Below are 21,163 nucleotides of genomic sequence, written 5' to 3'. Positions count from 1 at the left end.
AAGCTTTGGGGGACATCTATCAAAATCACAATAGGTGCAATTAAGGGTGTGTATCTATCTGTATTATAAGCCTAAATATTTTTAACAAAGTATTTTAGACCATTACATTTTCATGTTTGCTTTTGAGTGAGCAATGACTACAATCTTGCTCTTTTTTGATAAATTCTCCATATGATCCCTAAAGGTCCTTGCATTACAAAGTGAGAGTGAGTGAGATGATCCTCTTAATATTTTTCACTTGAGTGGTTATTATAAAGTTCTGTTTTTTTTCAGACAGAGATTTATGACATTATAGAAAAAACAAAATGGGACATAGAAAGTTGGAAACTACTAATGCTGGAAGTATTTTTCTTGCCTGGGGAGTGCTATAATTTTCTGGGAAATACTGCAGTAAAACTCTGATATTTTTAGAATGCTTTTAAAGTAAAAATCTGCTACATTTTAACATTGATTTACTTTTTTTTTTTTCATTGCAAAATGAAAATCCCATGCTTCGAGGGTTTTAAAGAAATGATTGCCTTTACCTTCTACTTCTCTCTCCCATTTGCCTAGCATGATAGTACCTGGCTTTGTCTTTGAATCTTAGTGGGGATGAGGTAGTGTCTGGAATATATCAAATATCTACAGCAGGGCTACTAATTCCTGGATACTGAATGGGGTCATCCCAGTTGATGATGCTGGTCAAACAATCATATACCCTGGCTTTCAAGCTCCATGAAGTCATTCCAAATTTGTCTTTTCCTGTAAATATAAAAAAATTAGAAAAAAATTTAAAAATTAGAATAATTATTCCCCAACAAACTGGGCTTTATTACCAGAGAAAATCAGTTTCATCATTACTATTGCAATTTTTAAAAAGGACCACCACAAGTTCAGGAGCAAAGAGGGACTTTTTTACTCTGAGAATGGAAACCCACATGGCAAGTGACAAGTCCCTTAGGGATAGTGTGTATAGATCAAAACTGAGAATGGAATTTTCTAGAGTTTTACTTCTATAATTAACTGAATGTCTTTATATAAATAAATACTTCCCTCTGGGAATTACAGCATCATTAGGAATTTGAACACTAATTCTGGTTTGGGCATCTATTCTCCATTCTCGTCTTTAGCATCTTTCTGTTTGCTTGTCTTTTAAGGAGAAATTGTTCATTTTCTGAAGGAAAGAAAAGAAGAAATGAATAATAGTCAAAACTAATGTGCATTAAGAACAATTGGGATTCTGGTAAGGGGGGGCAATACTGACAAAAGGGGAAAACAACTTTCAGCATTAAAAATGTATAAACTCCTAAAGTTAACATTCCTATGGAGACCTACTGTCTCATTTTCATTATAGGCCTTTGTTCCATTCCTATTTTCTTGCTGAAGGAATGCCACTAAACTACAAGATGTGGCTTACATCTGTCACATGCTCTTTATTTTTCAAAACTACTGTTCTGGTTAACATTGTAAAGAAAACCATGGAGAGGAAGCCTATAACGCAATGATCAAGAAATCAAAGACAATCTTCCTTTCTCTTATTTCTGTGATTATGACAGCCTTCTTTTTACCCCCAAACAGTTCAATATAAATGAAAGAAAAATGATGAATGGTTATTAAAACACGTAGTCCCATAAACAATGCCTTTTAGCTATTGTTAGGAAATCAAAACTTTACTTTTGGGGAACAAATCATCTAAACAGGTACCAGTAATATAGTCACAGAGACTGAAAGATTCTCTGATACACATTTATTAAATGCAGGAACAGTGTATTTCTACCTATTGGTACTTTGTAATTGATAATGCACCTAAAATCCTTTGTACAAAACAGTTTTATAACTTTGTTAAGGTGGCTCTTTTTAAATCCTTTTGCATTGTGAGTTATACCTCTTAATTGATCTGCTATTGAAGTCAGAATTTGGTAGAATGTGTTTTCTTAAATCATGGAATTACCTGTATATGATCAAAAAACAACAGCAAGAAAATTTCTCTGCAGATGCTCCTTAGCTGCTGCTGGTGATCTTGGTTTGGGAGTGGAGGTAAAATGGTAAAAAGCAATGCTTAATGAGATAGCTAACTCACTTTTTCAAGCACATGATCCAAACTTCTGGACTTTGTTTTGCATATTCAACTACTTGAGTGGACCATCTTGTTTCTTGATTACATAGAAGGTTTTGGGATTGGTAAGTAAATTAATTTTCAGTAAGGGCTCTAAACAGAGGCTTTTCCCTCTAAGAAACATTCTTCCTTCCAAATCTTTTCTCAGTTCCCTGTCCTTTCAGTTATCTTGGAGTACAGGAAATAATGTGCCTGCTGGATCCTTTCTAACAAACTGAGGCTTACTGGGAAAATTGAAAAGTTTCATTCCCTGAGAATTTCTCAGAACCTGGGTTATAGCAGGGTACTCAAGAACATGAGTGAAAGACAGAGCTGCATCACTAGATTGCTGTTCTGAGGTTTAAAATATAAGTAAACATATGCTTTGGTTGGTATTAAGACAGAAGGAGGAATGGCCATATTGATACAGACCCAGGAACCAGGGACAGATGGAAGAAAATTGGAACAGGAGAAAACTATTCCTATGACTTCATTGATAATTATGCAACTTTAATTCCGTTCATTCATTCATTCATTCATTCATTCATTTTTTCATGTCTTTATTTAATAAATATTTGAATGCATATCTGTGTTCTAGGTACAGTGATATGTATTAGGAATACAATTGTCAACAAAGTATACTCTACTCTCAAGGTGCATATGTAGCTTTGCTAAGTAAAAACATACTACACTGTGTACAAGAATATAGTACACACCCTTCAGAATTTATTAAAAATCATTCTCAACCCTTGCATCATCTTAATGCAACATGGACTTAAAAGAAAAACAATCACTTTGATTATTGCTCTGTAGAGATTATCTGAATATAGTGGACTCTATGTCATTATTATCACAAATCTCATGCCACACACACCCAATTTGATCTGAGTGTCTTATGTGTAAAAGGGTGCATCCACCTTTGCAGTGTTGGTTTGTAGTTTGTATGGAAGCTGTTTGGGGCATACTTATTCATTGCCTCAACAAATACTGAGCACCAAGTATGTATTTGTCTCCACAGGGGATCTGTAGAGTTATACATTTTGGTGCACACTCTCTAAGCATTTTCAGTCTTTTAATCTAGCCAGGCAAGAAATTTTATTTAAGTCTAAATATGCCACAGTTATTTTTTACTTAAAATGTAGAAAAATATGGTCTTCCATTTATAATCTCGACAAATACAAAAAAATAAATGAAGCTGAAAACAGATCAAGCCTCCAAAATTTCCCAGAAGAAGCAACAAATGTAAGATTTTGATCTGAAATAATGAGTACTGTTTCCTTTTTTTCCTCCATGTGTCTCAGAGTAACATCAGTGTTGATTATCCTGCAAACTTGTCTTTTTTCCTAGACACAAAACCTACACTCTAGCTAGGTTTGCAGACGGTATAGAATCTTGCTAGACCTAAAATAATAATGAAAGAAAATAGGTAAAAAGTATTTATGGGTTTGCAACATTTCTGATGTTTCATTTTTTAACTGTAGCAATTTTTGTAGTCACTTTTTACCTCCTCTTCTTTTCCACATCAATTTAACCTCTACTGTGAGGTGCAATTTGCTGATAGAGAAGGGAAGATTAAAACTGAGTATTGGTGCAGAAAACTAGCCTTTTCCTTTCAAGTTTTTTTGCTTCAGCCAGAGGAGGTAAAATTGCATTTTGTAAGCAAACCAATAAAATATTCTATACATATTAGCTGCTATGGTTTTAAATACAGATTTTACTGAACTTTAAAAGGATTTTCTCTGCTTTTTTGTTAAATAGTCAAATGATAGTGAATCTTTCAACTTGCCAGTTTCACTGTCTTTGCTGCTTTCATGGTAGAGAGTGAAACTAGGCAGCAAAATTCAAATAACTCTGTGATAGGTTCAGGCCCAGAGAAGCAACCAGAAGAGAGTTAACTTTTACTTGTTACTTTTTCATACTCTATTTCCCACCCAAACTTACTTCATTTAGTACTGCTCTTCCTTTGTTATGGTTCCAGTTAAATATACAAATCTATTTGGACTTCAAGTACTAGTATAATGCTTTCTTAAATATTTAATAATGTTCACATTATGTTATGCCTACTCATGTTGCATGATCTCCCTGAGGACTGGCAGTCTCTCTAGGTTATGTTCATGTAGCATGAACATGTAAGAGAGTATCTAACATGGTAGCTCCTTGAGGGAGGTTGGCCAAATTCATGAATGGATGGATGTGTCCTGGGCTGAAGTTTACCTATTTCTGATCCATTACACAAAAAATTTAGACTACTATTTAAATTAGGTGATTACCAAAACATACTGTTAAATTCTAAAGCAAGAAGTATACCTAATCATTATTGATAAGAAAGATTTTGACATAGATAGTAACCATGTTTCAGAAGGTCAGAAGTATTCCCAAGGCTATGCACCCCCACTTCTCCAAAAGTGTTCAGAGAAAGAGTAAATTAAGTCTCTATTAACTAAGATTTAATGTATAGTGTATGCATTATCTAAGTATACATATTTATTTGAATTTTTTACTTCCCTTTTTAAATACTCTGATTTTAATTTTTTAAAACCATTTAATCTGAAACAAATCAGATATTTCTTTTTTCTTGTCAGAAACCTTTAGTCAATAATTAATATAAGAATAAAAATGCCAAATAACATAATAATCAGGGATTTAATTTACTTCTATTCTTTCCAATGTAATACAGCTCTATGTTTTATTGGGGGAAATAGTTAGGTTTTGTCTGAGAAAAAGAGTCACACAACTGGAAAAATGTAAAGTTTCAATTCTCAAACAGCTTTAGATCAGAAAATCATAACTATAATTGTATATTGTCACCTTAATCAAGTCATTTATTTGAATTTCTCTTCATAAATGTCAAATAATTTTCAAGGACTGATTTCCAAAGTTTTGTCTAACATTTTTACTTCCATTTTTAATCCTGAAATGAAGAGAAATGATTTAAAAATTCAACTTACTGTAAATCTTTCCACCCTTATATCACACTCACTAATCATCCTCTAAAAGGGAAAAGACAAGTATTATTATTCCCTTTAATAGAGGAGATTAGGGATCAGGAAGGATCATCACATTATTTACTCAAGGTCATACATCCAGTGAACAAAACACAAAACTAGAATACCTGCAGATTTATTCCTTTCCTATCGATCTTTCTGTGTTACCAGTTTGCTTCTCTAAAATCTAGACATTGAATATACATTAAAACATGCACACACACAATTTCTTTAAATACACAGTAAGTTTATTATAATTTTGACATCAGTAATCACACAACTGTTTGGGTAATGACTCTACCTTAATAAAGGCTAAAATACTTGAAATATTGGGTTTAAGCCAATATATAGTCTAAAACCTCACACACGACATTAGTTATTTAAAGAGACATGATAGGTCCACAGTAATACATCTTCCCTTCTCTACACCACTTTGGTCCTCAACTATAGTTTCTACAGTACATACTGGCTCACAGAAATTGATTTAAAATAAAAGGTATCATAATTATCTCTAGGGATTTTTATTTATAATTCCCTATGAAGCTTTGAAAGACTAATACTTTTGACACTCTTGATTTATACTTTTTAACAAAACTGCCTTTAGAGACCTATAAACACTCTTGCTATTGTACCAGAATAATGGAATTACAAAAATGGTTTTAATAGAAATATTTGAGTATAATATTTGTGCTTTACTCTTGAAATCATGAGATTTCTTATTTTCCTCTTTCCTCTGCTTAGATATGTTTTATAATCAAGTGACAATGAAAAGGAAGAAATTATGATTTTTTTTTAGTATCTTGCTTTATTCAAGTGATAATTTAAGACAACCTATTTTGAGTCATAATATGCGGAAAGATGCAATAATTTTAAAGTAGCTGAAATATCCCAATGACCAATAAACAAACAAAAATAAACTCAATAGCATTAGATAGACTCATGATGAATTATGCCATTTTTATCAACAAAATAATTATCTATAAAAAGTTTTATTTGTGAGTTTAAAATCAAAACTAATAAAGTTAATTTCATATATTAGTTTTTTTTCTTTTCTTTTTTATTGTAAACAAATGGGATACATGTTGTTTCTCTGTTTGTACATGGAGTAAAGGCATACCATTTGTGTAATCACAAAATTACATATGGTAATATTTGATTCATTCTGTTATTTTTTCCCTTCCCCCCCACCCCTCCCACCCTTCTTTTCCCTCTATACAGTCCTTCATTCCTCCATTCTTTCCACCCTCCTTAACCCTAACCATAAACCTAACCCTAACCCTAACACTAACCCCTCCCAACCCCCATTATGTGTCATCATCCGCTTATCAGCGAGATCATTCGTCCTTTGGTTTTTTGAGATTGGCTTATCTCACTTAGCATGATATTCTCTAATTTCATCCATTTGCCTGCAAATGCCATAATTTTATCATTCTTTATGGCTGAGTAATATTCCATTGTATATATATGCCACATTTTCTTTATCCATTCATCAACTGAAGGACATCTAGGTTGATTCCACAATCTGGCTATGGTGAATTGAGCAGCAATGAACATTGATGTGGCTGTATCTCTATAGTATGCTGATTTTAAGTCCTTTGGGTATAGGCCAAGGAGTAGGATAGCTGGGTCAAATGGTGGTTCCATTCCAAGCTTTCTAAGGAATCTCCACACTGCTTTCCAGAGTGGCTGCACTAATTTGCAACCCCACCAGCAATATATGAGTGTAACTTTTTCCCCACATCCTCGGCAACACTTATTGTTGCTTGTGTTCTTGATAATCACCATTCTAATTGGGGTGAGATGGAATCTTAAGGTAGTTTTGATTTGCATTTCTCTTATTACTAGAGATGTTGAACATTATTTCATATATCTGTTGATTGCTTGTACATCTTCTTCTGTGAAGTGTCTGTTCATTTCCTTAGCCAAATTGTTGATTGGGTTATTTGTATTCTTGGTGTAGAGTTTTTTGAGTTCTTTATAGATTCTGGAAATTAGTGCTCTATCTGAAGTATGAGTGGCAAAGATAGTCTCCCACTCTGTAGGCTCTCTCTTCACATTACTGATAGTTTCCTTTGCTGAGAGAAAGCTTTTTAGTTTGAATCTATCCCAGTTTTTGATTCTTGCTTTTATTTCTTGTGCTATGGGAGTCCTGTTAAGGAAGTCTGATCCTAAGTCAACATGTTAAAGATTTGGACCTACATTTTGTTCTATAAGATGAAGGGTCACTGGTCTGATTCCAAGGTCCTTGATCTATTTTGAGTTGAGTTTTTTGCAGGGTGAGAGATAGGGGTTTAGTTTCAATCTGCTGCATATGAATTTCCTGTTTTCCCAGCACTATTTGTTGAAGAGGCTATCTTTTCTCCATTGCATATTTTTGGGCCCCTTTGACTAGTATGAGAAAATTGTATTTATTTGGGTTTGTGTCTGTGTCCTCTATTCTGTACCATTGATTTACCTGTCTATTTTGGTACCAATACCATGCCATTTTTGTTACTATTACTTTGTAGTAGAGTTGAAGATCTGGTATTGCGATACCTCCTGCTTCACTCTTCCTGCTAAGGAATGCTTTAGCTATTCTGGGTTTCTTATTCTTCCAGATGACTTTCATGATTGCTTGCTCTATTTTTGTAAGGTACATCATTGGGATTTTAATTGGAATTGCATTGAATCTGTATGGCACTTTGGTAGTATGGCCATTTTGACAATATTAATTCTGCCTATCCAAGAACATGGGAGATCTTTCCATCTTCTAAGGTTTTCTTTAATTTCTTTCTTTAGTGTTCTGTAGTTCTTATTGTAGAGGTCTTTCACCTCTTTTATTAGATTTATTCCTAAGTATTTTATTTTTTTCAAGGTTATTGTGATTGGGGTAGTTTTTCTAACTTCTCTTTCTGAAGATTCATCACTTATGTATAAAAATGCATTGGATTTATGAGCATTGATCTTATAACCTGCTACTTTACTGAATTCACTTATGAGTTCTAAAAGTTTTCTGGTGAAATTTCCCGGTTCAGCAAATAGGTATAGTTTGAGTTCTTCTTTTCCTATTCGTATCCCTTTAATTTCTTTGGTTTGTGTAATTGCTCTGGCTAGAGTTTTGAGGACAATGTTGAATAGAAGTGGTGAAAGAGGGCATCCCTGCCTTGTTCCGGTTTTTAGGGGGAATGCTTTCAGTTTTTCACCATTTAGAATGATATTGGCCATGGGCTTAGCATAGATGGCCTTTACAGTGTTAAGGAATATTCCCACTATCCCTATTTTTTCTAGTGTTTGAGCATGAAGGGATGCTGTATTTTATTGAATGCTTTTTCTGCATCTATGAAATTAATCATGTGATTCTTGACTTTAAGTCTGTTGATATAGTGAATTACATTTATTGATTTCCGAATGTTGAACCAACCTTGCATCCCTGGGATAAAACCTACTTGGTCGTGGTGCACTATCTTTTTAATATATTTTTGTGTGGGATTTGCTAAAATTTTGTTGAGAATTTTTGCATCAATGTTCATTAAGGATATTGGTCTGAAATTTTCTTTCCTTGATGTGTCTCTGTCTGTTCAGGTGTCAGGGTGATATTGTCTTCATAGAATGAGTTTGGGAGGGTTCCCTCCTGTTCTATTTCATGGAGTACTTTGAGGAATATTGGAATGAGCTCTTTTTTAAAGGTTTTGTAGAACTGAGCTGAGAACCCATCTGGTCCTGGACTTTTCTTTGTTGGTAGCTTTTGATGACTTCTTCTATTTCATTACTTGAAATTGATCTATTTAAATTGTGCATGTCCTCCTCGTTCAGTTTAGGTAATTCATGTCTCCAGAAACTTGTTGATGTCTTTGAGATTTTCTGTTTTGTTGGAGTATAGGTTTTCAAAATAGCTTCTAATTATATTTTGTATTTCACTCGTGTCTGTCGTGATATTTCCTTGTTCATTCCGAATTTTTGTGTATGGTTTTCTCTCGTCTTCTCTTTGTTAGTGTGGCTAAAGGTTTATCAATTTTGTTAATTTTTTCAAAGAACCAACTATTTATTTTGTTAATTTTTTCTTTTGTTTCTTTCGTTTCAATTTCATTGATTTCACCTCTGATTTTAACTATTTCCTGTCTTCTACTACTTTTGGTGTTGCTCTGCTCTTCTTTTTCTAGGACTTTGAGCCGTAATGTTGTCGTTTATTTTTTGATTTTTTTCTTCTTTTATTTAATGTGCTCCATAAAATAAATTTTCCTCTACGTACTGCTTTCATAGTGTCCCAGAGATTTTGATATGATGTGTCTTTGTTCTTGTTTACCTCTAAGAATTTTTTTATTTCCCTCCTGATGTCTTCTGTTATCCATTCATCATACAATAACATATTATTTAATCTCCAGGAATTGGAGAAGTTTCTGTTTTTTATTCTGTCATTTATTTCTAATTTCAATCGATTATGATATGATAGAATACAAGATAGTATCTCTATCTTCTTGTATTTGCTAACATTAGCTTTATGGCATAAAATATGGTCTATTTTAGAGAAGGATCCATGTGCTGCTGAGAAGAAAGTGTATTTGTTCTTTGTTGGATGATATATTCTATATATGTCTGTTAAGTCTAAATTATTGATTGTGTTATTGAGATCTATGGTTTCTTTGTTCAATTTTTGTTTGGAGAATCTGTCCAGAGGTGAGAGAGGTTTGCTAAATTCGCCTAGTATTATTGTGTTGTGGTCTGTTTGATTTCTGGGATTAAGAAGGATTTGTTTGACATACATGGATGGGCCAATGTTTGGGGCATAGACGTTTATGATTGTTATGTCTTGGTGATTTATGCTTCCCTTAAGCAGTATGAAATGTCCTTCTTTATCCCTTGTGACTATCTTTGGCTTGAAGTCCACTGCTGTGTCCATGTGCATGGTATGTTTTTTCCCATCCTTTCACCTTTAGTCTTTGGATATCTCTTTCTATGAGATGAGTCTCTTGCAGGCAGCAAATTGTTGGATCTTTCTTTTTAATCCTATCTGCCAGTCTATGTCTTTTGATTGATGAGTTCAGGTCATTAACATTCAGGGTTATTATTGAGATAGGATTTGTTTTCCCGGTCATTTGGCTCATTTTTGTTTTTCGGCACGACTTGGTTTCTCCTTCATTTGGCTGTTCCTTCAGGATAGTTCCTCCCTTTGCTGATTTGCATCATTGTTTTTCATCTCTTCCTTGTGGAATATTTTGCGGAGAATGTTCTGTAATGTTGGCTTTCTTTTAGTAAATTCTTTTAGCTTTTGTTTATCATGGAAGGATTTTATTTCGTCGTCAAATCTGAAGGTAAGTTTACTGGGTATAAGATTCTTGGTTGGCACCTGTTTTCTTTCAGGTCTTGAAAAATGTTGTTCCAGGCTCTTCTAGCTTTTAGGGTCTGGATTTAAAAATCTGCTGATATCCATATTGGTTTCCCCCTGAATGTAATTTGATTATTTTCTCTCACAGCCTTTTAAATTTTGTCTTTATTTTGTATTGTTGTGCCCAAAGGCTTGAGACCCCACAAGGACCACCAGAGACCACGATCAATGCAAGCAGCAAAGAGTCATTTATTAGCGAGTTCGAACTCGGTCCTCTGCGTCCTTAATCAACGACGCTAGGAGAGAGGCCCCGAGCCCTCGTCAGCAGGGTTTTTATAAGGAAAAGCAAGCAGTTTTACAGTGTTCTTCTAATTGGCTAACATTCGAACAGCTAAACCTCCCCTGGTTGGGTCCGGTCAATCTATTTGATTTTTATTGGGTCCGGCCAGAACTGGACGGTCCTAGAGGAAGAAGGCGGGAGGGAAGGGGTGAACTATTCAGGAGCTGAGTTGGGGGGAGGGAAGGGGTGAACTATTCAGGAGCTGAGTTGGGGCTAGCTCCTGTTCTCGTCCTTGACGGATAAGGTCTCCAGGCAGCTGCACATTCCTTGGACAAATATCTCTTAACAACCTTGGTAAGCACAAAGGCCCAGCAGTCCTGTTCGTCCTTGAGACAGTTAGCAGCACAGATACCACCCTGCTCTCAACACCCCCCCCTTTCCAAGAACATTTAGAGAGCCAATCTTGGGTCTCTACTGTTCTAATTCTTGCTGCTTAATGGGCTGATATTGGGCCTTTAGCACCATTAACTGTACTGTATTTATTCTATTTTTAACATAAGCAATTAACTTATTGATTATACAAGGTCCCACAGTTAAGGTTAGTAACAACAACAATAGGGGTCCTATCATAGCGGACACCAGAGTAGTTAACCAAGGGGAAAAATTGAACCAGGATTCAAACCAGTTCTGGCTAGCTTCCCGTTCTTTCTTTCTGTTTGCTAGTCCTTCTCTTACTTTTGCCATGTTATTTTTAATTATTCCAGAGTGATCTACATAAAAACAGCATTCTTCTCCCAGGGCTACGCACAAGCCCCCTTGTTGTAAGAATATTAAATCCAAACCTCTTCTGTTTTGTAAGACCACTTCAGCTAGGGAGGTTAAAGATTGTTCCAAATGTGAGATTGAATCCTCCAACCGCTCCATATCTGCATCTATTGCTGCTCTTAGATTAGAGTAATATCTGTTCTGAGTAACTAAGGAAGCTACTCCAGTTCCTAACCCTCCCAAGCTAGCTCCGAGCAGCAGACTAAGAGTTAATGTGGTAATAGGTTCTCTTTTTTTCCGAACAAGGTTCTGCTTTAGGCCCCATCCTTGTTCAATCAAGGTCATAAAACTTTTGTACTCATGGTAAATTAGCCGCGGAACCAATCTGACTAGAACACAGTAATCCTTTGACTGTTTTAACACACTCCAATGGACGCAGGGGGTGAGTCCAGAGGAGCAAGCCCACCAAGTATCGTTGTGGGGGATTATAAAAGAATTTTCTTCCTCCGGTTGGATTTTCCATGTCAAACGACAGAGGGATCGGCTGGCATAGGGCACTGCTCCTAAACAGAGCCCTTGCCCTGACACTTGTTCTAGGGTTAGGGACTGTGTAGATTGCCAGCGGCAATCCTGGAGCTTGGTGGAGGTAGTAACATGCGCTTGCACTGCTACTCCCTCATAATAAGGGGGAACAGTGTCATAGCAGAGCCAGCAGGACCTGGTCCAATTGGGATAGGTGGCATTGAGCACTAGGAAGGACCGAGACAAAAGGCTCAGAAGGGGATGAGCTTCCATTAGAATTGAATCCACAATTGACTGTGTATGGGGTTGGTTAGTTCTTAAGTAGGGGGTACTTAAGGAGCGGGTGGTCGGTTGTGGGGTATTTGGGAGGCTAGTAACTAATTTAATAATTTTCGGACCTCGAGTGGGGGGAGTGACTGGAACTCTTTGGGCCGGAGGGTGTAATATAAGGTTAGGCCCTAAGGGCTGGGTGAAAAACTTTATACCCATCCGAATAGTGAACACTATCCCCATATCAGGTCCCTCAGCATATAGGCGCAACCCCCAGGATCGGGTTCTCATCCACTGTTTATCCTGTCTTCCCTTATCAGTAAAGGTGATGGAGAGGTGGTTACACCTATTATTACATGAAACTGTTTTTTTCCCTCGCTTGACTTCAATCAGGTCCCGAGAGGCTTTTATCCAATAAGCCTGCCCTGTAGTTTCACATCCCCACTTAGCACAGAAATAAGATTCCTCCCCTCCACATTCTTTCTGGTGGGAATAACCAGGACATACGTAGAAGGGGAGGCGTTGAAGTTCTTCCCTCCCACGGGTATGAGCACAGTTAAAGTTTCTTGTTTTCCCACTAACCGCATCTGTAAGGGCCCGCTTACTTAGATGTAATCCTTCGTCAACACTGACAGTGCCTGTTCCCACTGAAAAAGCCCCATTTGCTAAAGTGCAAAGGTCTACTTGCAGTTCAGGCCACCATGTCCATAAAGGGTGGTGTTCAGTCACAGTCAAGCTGGGAACTTTTGCCGTTGGGTTTGATATCTCCCAGGTGATTTCATAAGGCTGATATGGGCTAAAGTTGGTGGCTCCAAAAACTGGAGCCACAGCTATGGTTGTGGTCAGAACAAAGGAACAAAGCAAAAGCAAGAACATATTTACAGCCTATGGCGGTAAAGCTTGATCTTTAGTGGGTTGTCCTTAGACCTGTCCACTCTCCAGGCAGAGTCGTCTAGGGCAGGAAGCACGATGTCAGAAAGGGGTTCAGCCAATTTGACGTGGGTGTGATGAATCCAGGAGGCGATACCGTCGACTTTGAGGGCGGTGGGTGTAGTCAAAATGACCATGTAGGGACCCTTCCACCGCGGTTCCAAGTTGCTCTGTCGATGTCGCTTCACTAGGACCCAATCACCCAGGTGGAAGTTGTGAGGAACAGGAGGCGGGCCTGACTCGTACAGACTTTTGAGCTTAGGCCAGACTTCTCTGTGGGCCCTCTGCAGGGCCTGGAGGGAAGATAAAAGTTCAAAATCATCTATAGTTTCTTCTTTTAACAGCCGCTCAGCCAGATCAGGGAGTATTGGAGGTGGGGTCCCAAACATGATTTCATAAGGGGTGAGTCCCATCTTATAGGGAGAATTACGCACCCGATATAGGGCATAGGGAAGGAGAGCCACCCAGTTACCGCCAGTCTCCAGGGTTAATTTGGTTAAGGTCTCTTTTAAAGTTCTGTTCATTCTCTCTACCTGTCCTGAGCTTTGGGGTCGATAAGCACAATGCAGTTTCCAATTTGCCCCAAGTACCGAAGCCAGCCCCTGACTTACCTGTGAAGTAAATGCTGGCCCGTTGTCAGACCCTATCATCACAGGAAATCCATACCTTGGCAGGAGGTCCTCTAAGATCTTTTTAGCCACTGTCTGTGCCGTTTCCCGCTTGGTGGGGAATGCTTCAACCCATCCTGAAAAAGTATCTACAAAAACTAATAGATATTTATACCCATACTTTCCAGGTTTTACTTCAGTGAAATCAACTTCCCAATATGCTCCCGGCCTATCCCCCCTTAATCTATTTCCTGATTCACACTTGCTATATCCAGCATTTGTTAACTTACAAACTCTGCAATTTTTGACAATTTGTTCTATCTTATTTTGCACACCTTTAATTCTTATTCCTGCTTGTAGCACCAAGTCCTGTAATTTCCTTGTCCCCATGTGGGTGGTCCGGTGGAGCCTGCACAACACTTTTTGTCCCATCAGTTCTGGAAGTATTATCCGATTTTCAGAGTCTTTCCACCATCCATCTAAGCATTGGGCTAGTGGTTGTTGGTGAATCCATGATAAGTCCTCTTCCGTGTAGGTTGGGTCTTTTGGGAGGGTTCGTGGGCCAGAGTCTGGGAGTTGAGCAACCGTGATCAAGTCTCTCTGGAGGGCTACGTTACGTGCCACCTGGTCTGCTAAGCAGTTGCCCCTGGATACTGGATCAGATGGTTTTTGATGCCCAGGGCAGTGTACGATAGCCAATTTTTTTGGTAACCAGAGGGCGTCTATCAGGGACACAATTTCCTCCTTGTTTTTAATAGATTTCCCTTCTGCAGTCAGCATTCCCCTTTCCCTGTAGATAGCCCCATGGATATGGGCAGTTGCAAAGGCATAACGACTGTCCGTGTATACAGTCAATTTTTTATCTTTTCCCAACGTTAGTGCCTTAGTCATGGCTATCAGTTCTGCCTTCTGGGCAGAGGTGCCCATTGGTAGGGGCTCAGCCCAAATTACCTCTGTTTCAGTCACTACTGCTGCACCCGCATACCTTTGACCCTGATGTAGAAAGCTGCTCCCATCTGTGAACCATACTGCATCTGCATCAAACAGCGGATAATCTTGCAGGTCTTCTCTAAGCCCATGAACCTGGGCTAGGATTTCCGAGCAGTCATGTATAGGTGAGTCCAGGTCAGGGTCAGGAAGCAGTGTAGCAGGGTTGAGGGCTGAGGGTGCCTGAAAAACAATTCTGAGAGGATTAAGCAACAGGCTCTGATAATGTGTGAGCCGAGCATTACTGAGCCACCGATCTGGAGGTTGTCTCAGGATTCCTTCAATAGCGTGTGGAGTGATCACATGCAATTCTTGTCCCATTGTTAATTTATCAGCATCTTTTACCATTAAGGCTGTGGCTGCAATCATGCGTAGGCACGGGGGCCAGCCCGCAGCCACTGGATCCAGTTTCTTTGACAGGTATGCTACCGGTCTCCTCCAGGGGCCTAGGTATTGAGTTAAGACTCCTTTTGCTATCCCTTTACTTTCATCTATATAGAGGGAGAACGGTTTAACGACATCAGGAAGCCCCAGGGCTGGGGCTGACAATAGGGCATCCTTGATTTGTTGGAATGCTGTATCTGCTTCTGTTGTCCAATTGAAAGGCTGCTTGTCTTTTGTGGCCTCATACAGTGGTTTTGCTAGTTCCGCAAACCCTGGAATCCAGAGTCGACAGAAGCCAGCTGACCCGAGGAATTCCCTTACTTGGCGTGGGGACTGGGGTTTTGGGATTCTTAAAACAGTTTCTTTGCGGGCTGGGGTCAACCATCGTTTACCTTCTCTTAGGAGATAACCTAAGTATGTTACCTCGGGTCTGCAGATTTGAGCTTTCTTTGCTGACGCCCGATATCCCAAGGTGCCCAGTGTCTGGAGTAGATTTTCTGTTCCTTGGATACATTCATCCCGGTTTTCTGCAGCTATAAGGAGATCATCTACATATTGTAACAAGGTTAGGTTGGGATGTTTTTGTCTGAACTCACCCAAGTCTTCGTGTAGAGCTTCGTCAAACAGGGTGGGAGAATTTTTGAATCCCTGCGGCAGTCTCGTCCAAGTAAGCTGTCCATTGATACCCCCGTCAATGTCTGTCCATTCAAAAGCAAATAGCTCTTGGCTCTTTGGAGCTAGAGGCAAGCTGAAAAAGGCATCTTTTAAATCCAGCACCGTGTACCATTGTCTGTAAGGAGGAAGCGCACTCAAAAGTGTATACGGATTAGGCACAGTAGGGTGTATGTCTGCCACCCTTTTGTTTACTTCCCTTAGGTCCTGAACTGGGCGGTACTCGTTCGAGTTGGGCTTCCGTATTGGAAGCAGGGGGGTGTTCCATGCCGATCGGCAAGGGCGTAGAACTCCTTGACTCAGCAGTCGCCGGATATGGGGGGTTATTCCTGTTCGAGCTTCCCTGGGCATGGGGTATTGTTTAACCCTAACGGGGTTAGCTCCTGGTTTTATTTCTATATAGAGGGCAGGCCGATGTTTAGCTAACCCGATTCCTCCAGTTTCTGCCCAAGCATCCGGGAACCGCTGTACCCAGTCTGCAATGTTTTTATCAGGGGAGTGCAGCTGCTGGTGCAACCGATATTCATCCTCCAAAGTAAGAGTTAGCATAGGTAACAATCTCCCGGATCCATCAGTTACCTGGGCACCTTCGGGGTGAAAATGAATTTGGGCCCCGATTTTGGTTAATAAGTCTCTTCCCAACAAGGGATAGGGGCTGTCGGGTATGACTAAGAACGAGTGGGACACTTTTCCTGTTCCCAAGTCTACAGTTCTTTTGGTTGTCCAAGGGCACCTTTTAATCCCTGTAGCCCCTTGCACCCATGAGGTGCTTGTTGATATCTCTCCTCGAGGGTCAGTCAAAGCTGAATATTGAGCTCCTGTATCCACCAAAAACCGCACTGGAGTCCCCTCCACTTTCAGAGTTACCCTAGGTTCGGGGAGGGGTTCCGAACCCCGTCGCCCCTAATCGTGCATTTCATCTTGGGTGACCAGGACCGATGGACTCCTAGGTGTCCATTTATTATCTCTGGTTCTATGGTTTCTCTTTCTAGGGCAATCTTTAGCCCAATGGCCTTCCTCCCTACAGTAGGCGCACTGATTTCGACCCAGATCATGCGCTCTGGAGTTTCCAAGTGGTGGTCGATTACTCGGGAGTCTGTTTCCTTCTTTCTCTGCTCTCCCTCCCTGCACTGCTACTGTTAATGCTTTGGTTATTTCCCTAGTAGCCCTAAGCTGCTTTTCCTCTGGTGCATCTCTGTTGTTGAATACCCGCTGAGCTATTCTCATTAAGTCTTGAATGCTTTTCCCTTCTAAATCCTCTATCTTTTGTAACTTACGCCTTATGTCCGGCGCTGCCTGGTTAACAAAGCTCATTACTACAGCTGCCTGATTCTCTGGGGACTCTGGATCCATAGGAGTATACTGTCTAAATGCCTCCATTAATCTTTCTAAATAAGCTGAGGGTGATTCCTGTTTCTCTTGCATGACTGAATACACTTTGGCCAAATTAGTGGGTTTACGAGCTGCTGCTCGGAGACCCCCCATTAGAGTCTGGCGATAAACCCGGAGTCTCTCCCTACCTTCAGCCGTATTGTAGTCCCAGTCATCTCGCGGGGGCCTGGACAAGGGGAAAGAAGCATTAATTAAGTCAGGGTTTACAGTAGGTTGTCCATCGTCTCCAGGAACCAACTTTCTGGCCTCCATCTGAATTCTTTCACGTTCCTCGGTTGTGAACAGAATCCGGAGTAGCTGTTGACAGTCATCCCAAGTAGGCTGATGAGTGAACATGACACTATCTAAAAGGGAAATTAAATCTTTAGGGTTGTCAGAAAACTTAGCATTTTGATTTTTCCAATTGTATAAATCGCTCGTAGAGAAGGGCCAATATTGAAGCCGGGGATTGCCAGCATTATCCGGTGGCCCAGTTTCTCGGAGCGGCAGAGCGATTGTGGAGTCTGGAGTTTCTGGTTGGGAGGGGCCGGCTGCTCGTTGGGCTCGGCTCCGCGTTCGTCTTGCCAGCCCTCCCGAGCCAGTTTTTTCTTCCTCATTTCCTGTTGCAGCCGCTTCTCTCTGTTCTGCCCCCTCCAGTCCTGGGCCCTGAGGAGAAATAGGGGCTTGCATATAAGGAGGAGGATTAACAAGAAGGGGGTCTGTATCTTCCTCCGGGAGAATAGGGTGGGGAGCTGTGGGTTTCTCTGACAAATCCAACTTCTTTAAGGCAAGCATCTTAGTTGTAGGGGAGGGCGGTGGCGGTAGGAAGGGAGAAAGCCAGATTGGAGGGTTATTCTCTACTAAATCTTCCCAGGTTATAATGTAGGGGATTTGAGCTGGGTGGCCAATTTTTCCTGATTGGAAGATTTTATTTTTGACCTTACGGATAGTTGGAAGGTGGAAAGTTCCCTCTGGGGGCCATCCCACTTGAAAGGTGGGCCAGTCCGACTTGCAAAAAGTTATAAGTTTTCTTTTACTGATTTCAACTGACAAATTACGTGCTCTGGCTTGAACCTCCTCAAAATGGCTGACCATAATGGTCAAAGGAGTACTATGGGTTTGGCCCATCTCTATAGCAATTAAGTACCCAACTATGGAGAGGAGGAGAGAAGTAAGGGTTAGATAAAAAAGAAACCGGACCAGGCGACGCCGATGTGGGTTGGAGATATCGTCACAGCAGAGAGCTGCCGCTGGTCGTCTATCCGGTTGAAAACCTGTTTCCTGTATAATTCCAAAAGGATGGAATGAATTTGACCATTGATTAGTACTGCTCCTTTCTATCAGGAGATCTATAGACCCGTTTTCCTCCAGATTGGAGGTGAAGTTTGAGAGTGAGGAACGGTGGATTGTAACAGACTAACACAAAGAAGAACTTACTAGAAGGCAGGAGTAAAGACCATATAATACAATACACAAACAGACAACCACGTAACGCGCCGAGTCAAAAGTTGGCTAGCTGGTATTTTGTAGTTTCCCAGGTGCCACACAAAGCCCAAATGGGACAAAGAGTTAACCAGATGCGGCCAGTCGTCCGAATGCAATACTGAAGCCGCTCAGAGTGCAGCACAGACGCTGTTCAGAAGTGACAAATTCACCCAGAATGCAGCACAAACTGCTCAGAGTGCAGCACAAGCTGCTCAGAAGTGACAATAATGTTACCAGATGCGATGACTCGCCAGAATGCAGTACCCACTGCTCAGATGTGACAATAATGTCACCAGATGCGATGACTCGCCAGAATGCAGTACCCACTGCTCAGATGTGACTAATGTCACCAGATGCGATGACTCGCCAGAATGCAGCACCCGCTGCTCAGATGTGACAAATGTCACCAGATGGGTCGAGGGGACGTCTCCCGAGACCCTGCTGGGGTCCTATAGCGCGTCCGCCAGGACTGTGCCAGCCCAGAACCAGAGCCTGCAGGCAATTCAGACCAGAAAACACACGGCAATGCCTTACTCACCGGTGGAAGATGTCACTTATGACTCTATGATCAGGTGTCTAGGTGGGCTTGGGGATCCCGGACGAGCCCCCATATGTTGTGCCCAAAGGCTTGAGACCCCACAAGGACCACCAGAGACCACGATCAATGCAAGCAGCAAAGAGTCATTTATTAGCGAGTTCGAACTCGGTCCTCTGCGTCCTTAATCAACGACGCTAGGAGAGAGGCCCCGAGCCCTCGTCAGCAGGGTTTTTATAAGGAAAAGCAAGCAGTTTTACAGTGTTCTTCTAATTGGCTAACATTGGAACAGCTAAACCTCCCCTGGTTGGGTCCGGTCAATCTATTTGATTTTTATTGGGTCCGGCCAGAACTGGACGGTCCTAGAGGAAGAAGGCGGGAGGGAAGGGGTGAACTATTCAGGAGCTGAGTTGGGGGGAGGGAAGGGGTGAACTATTCAGGAGCTGAGTTGGGGCTAGCTCCTGTTCTCGTCCTTGACGGATAAGGTCTCCAGGCAGCTGCACATTCCTTGGACAAATATCTCTTAACAACCTTGGTAAGCACAAAGGCCCAGCAGTCCTGTTCGTCCTTGAGACAGTTAGCAGCACAGATACCACCCTGCTCTCAACAGTATGTTAGGTACTTTCATTATAATGTGCCTTGGTGTGTTTCTGTTGTAATTTTGTATATTTGGAGTCCTATCAGACTCTTGTACTTGATTTTCCATTTCATTCTTCAGATTTGGGAAATTTTCTGATATTATTTCATTGAATAGATTGTTCATTCCTTTGGTTTGTTTCTCTGAGCCTTCCTCAATCCCAATTATTCTTAAATTTGGCCTTTCATGATGTCCCATAATTCTTGTAAATTCTGTTCTTGATTTCTTACCATCTTCTCTGTTTGGTCAACTTTGTTTTTAAATATTTTGTCTTCAATGTCCAAGGTTCTGTTTTCCAGATGTTCTATCCTATTGGTTATGCTTTCTATGGAGTTTTTAATTTGGTTTATTGTTTCCTTCATTTCAAGGATTTCTCTTTGGTTTTTTTTCAGTATCTCTAACTCTTTATTGGAATGATCTTTTGCTTCCTGTATTTGCTCTTTTAACTGTTGATTGGTGTGATCATTAAATGCCTGCATTTGCTCTTTCATCCCCTCTTTTGCTTCCCTGATTGTTTTAATTATGTACATTCTGAACTCCCTTTCTGACATTTCTTGTGCCATGTTCTCATTGGGTTTTGCTAATATAGTATCTAGGTTTGTTTGGGACAATTTCTTCCCCTGTTTTCTCATATTGGTCAGGTCAGTGGAACTCTGAGATATTATAGATTTCCTCTTTTGACTTATAGTTTCCCTGTAGATTTCCAGTATATCACTTCCCAGCCTTCACTAGCCTGAAGTCTTGAAGGAACTTGATAACGCAGTGCTCCACAAGAAAGCTGCCCATTTAGGGGTGGTGGCCTTCAGGTGGGGTATATTCCCTGCTAGTGGACAGTGGCACCTCCACTTGTTGACTGATGGTCTGCTAAGGAGGAACTAGACTGCAGGCTGGGGCATGGCTGGTCTGGGCCTGTGTCCGGCCTGCCACCCTGGCCAGGGGAGCCTAGTTGTGCACTGAAGCCTCTCACTGGCTGGCCCTGCTCCGAGAAGCTGCTTGCTGTGGGAGCCCACCACTGGGTCTGGGGGTAGGGGTTGGCTGTGTGTGAAAGCCTCTCACTGGGTGGTCCTGCTCTGAGAAGCTGCCTGTTGACCATGCCTGCCCCCAGAGGGAACCTGGCCGTGTGTGGAAGGGAGAGCCTGGCTGTTTGTGGGAGCCTCTTGCTGCCTTGGCCCTGCTCTGAGAAGCTGCCTAATGTCTGGGCCTGCTGCCTGGGCTGAGCCTCTCCCAGTGGGGGAGACTCACCCAGCGGCTCTGAGTTGGTCCTGAGTCTCTCAATACCTCTTCTTCTTGATTCCTGAGTTCTGGAGCAACATGAGATGCAGTCACCCTCTAGTCCACCATCTTGGTTTCCTCTGTT

At 40.7% G+C, this 21,163-nt stretch overlaps 1 protein-coding gene across 1 annotated transcript; it reads right to left on the bottom strand.

The window, feature by feature from the left end:
• Positions 1-613: 613 nt before the first annotated feature.
• Positions 614-20,899, bottom strand: LOC124993683 (uncharacterized). Its single transcript, XM_047565500.1, has 7 exons — positions 20,647-20,899; positions 17,627-18,423; positions 17,239-17,491; positions 15,974-16,596; positions 13,166-15,847; positions 11,483-13,082; positions 614-741 (listed from the first exon to the last, which is right to left on the bottom strand). Exons 1-7 carry the CDS (start codon positions 20,897-20,899, stop codon positions 614-616), a joined length of 6,336 nt encoding a protein of 2,111 aa, XP_047421456.1.
• Positions 20,900-21,163: the final 264 nt, after the last annotated feature.

Source organism: Sciurus carolinensis, chromosome 9 (genome assembly GCF_902686445.1).
Source record: "Sciurus carolinensis chromosome 9, mSciCar1.2, whole genome shotgun sequence".
NCBI lineage: Eukaryota > Metazoa > Chordata > Mammalia > Rodentia > Sciuridae > Sciurus > Sciurus carolinensis.
This window is presented reverse-complemented; position numbering and strand designations above follow the sequence as displayed.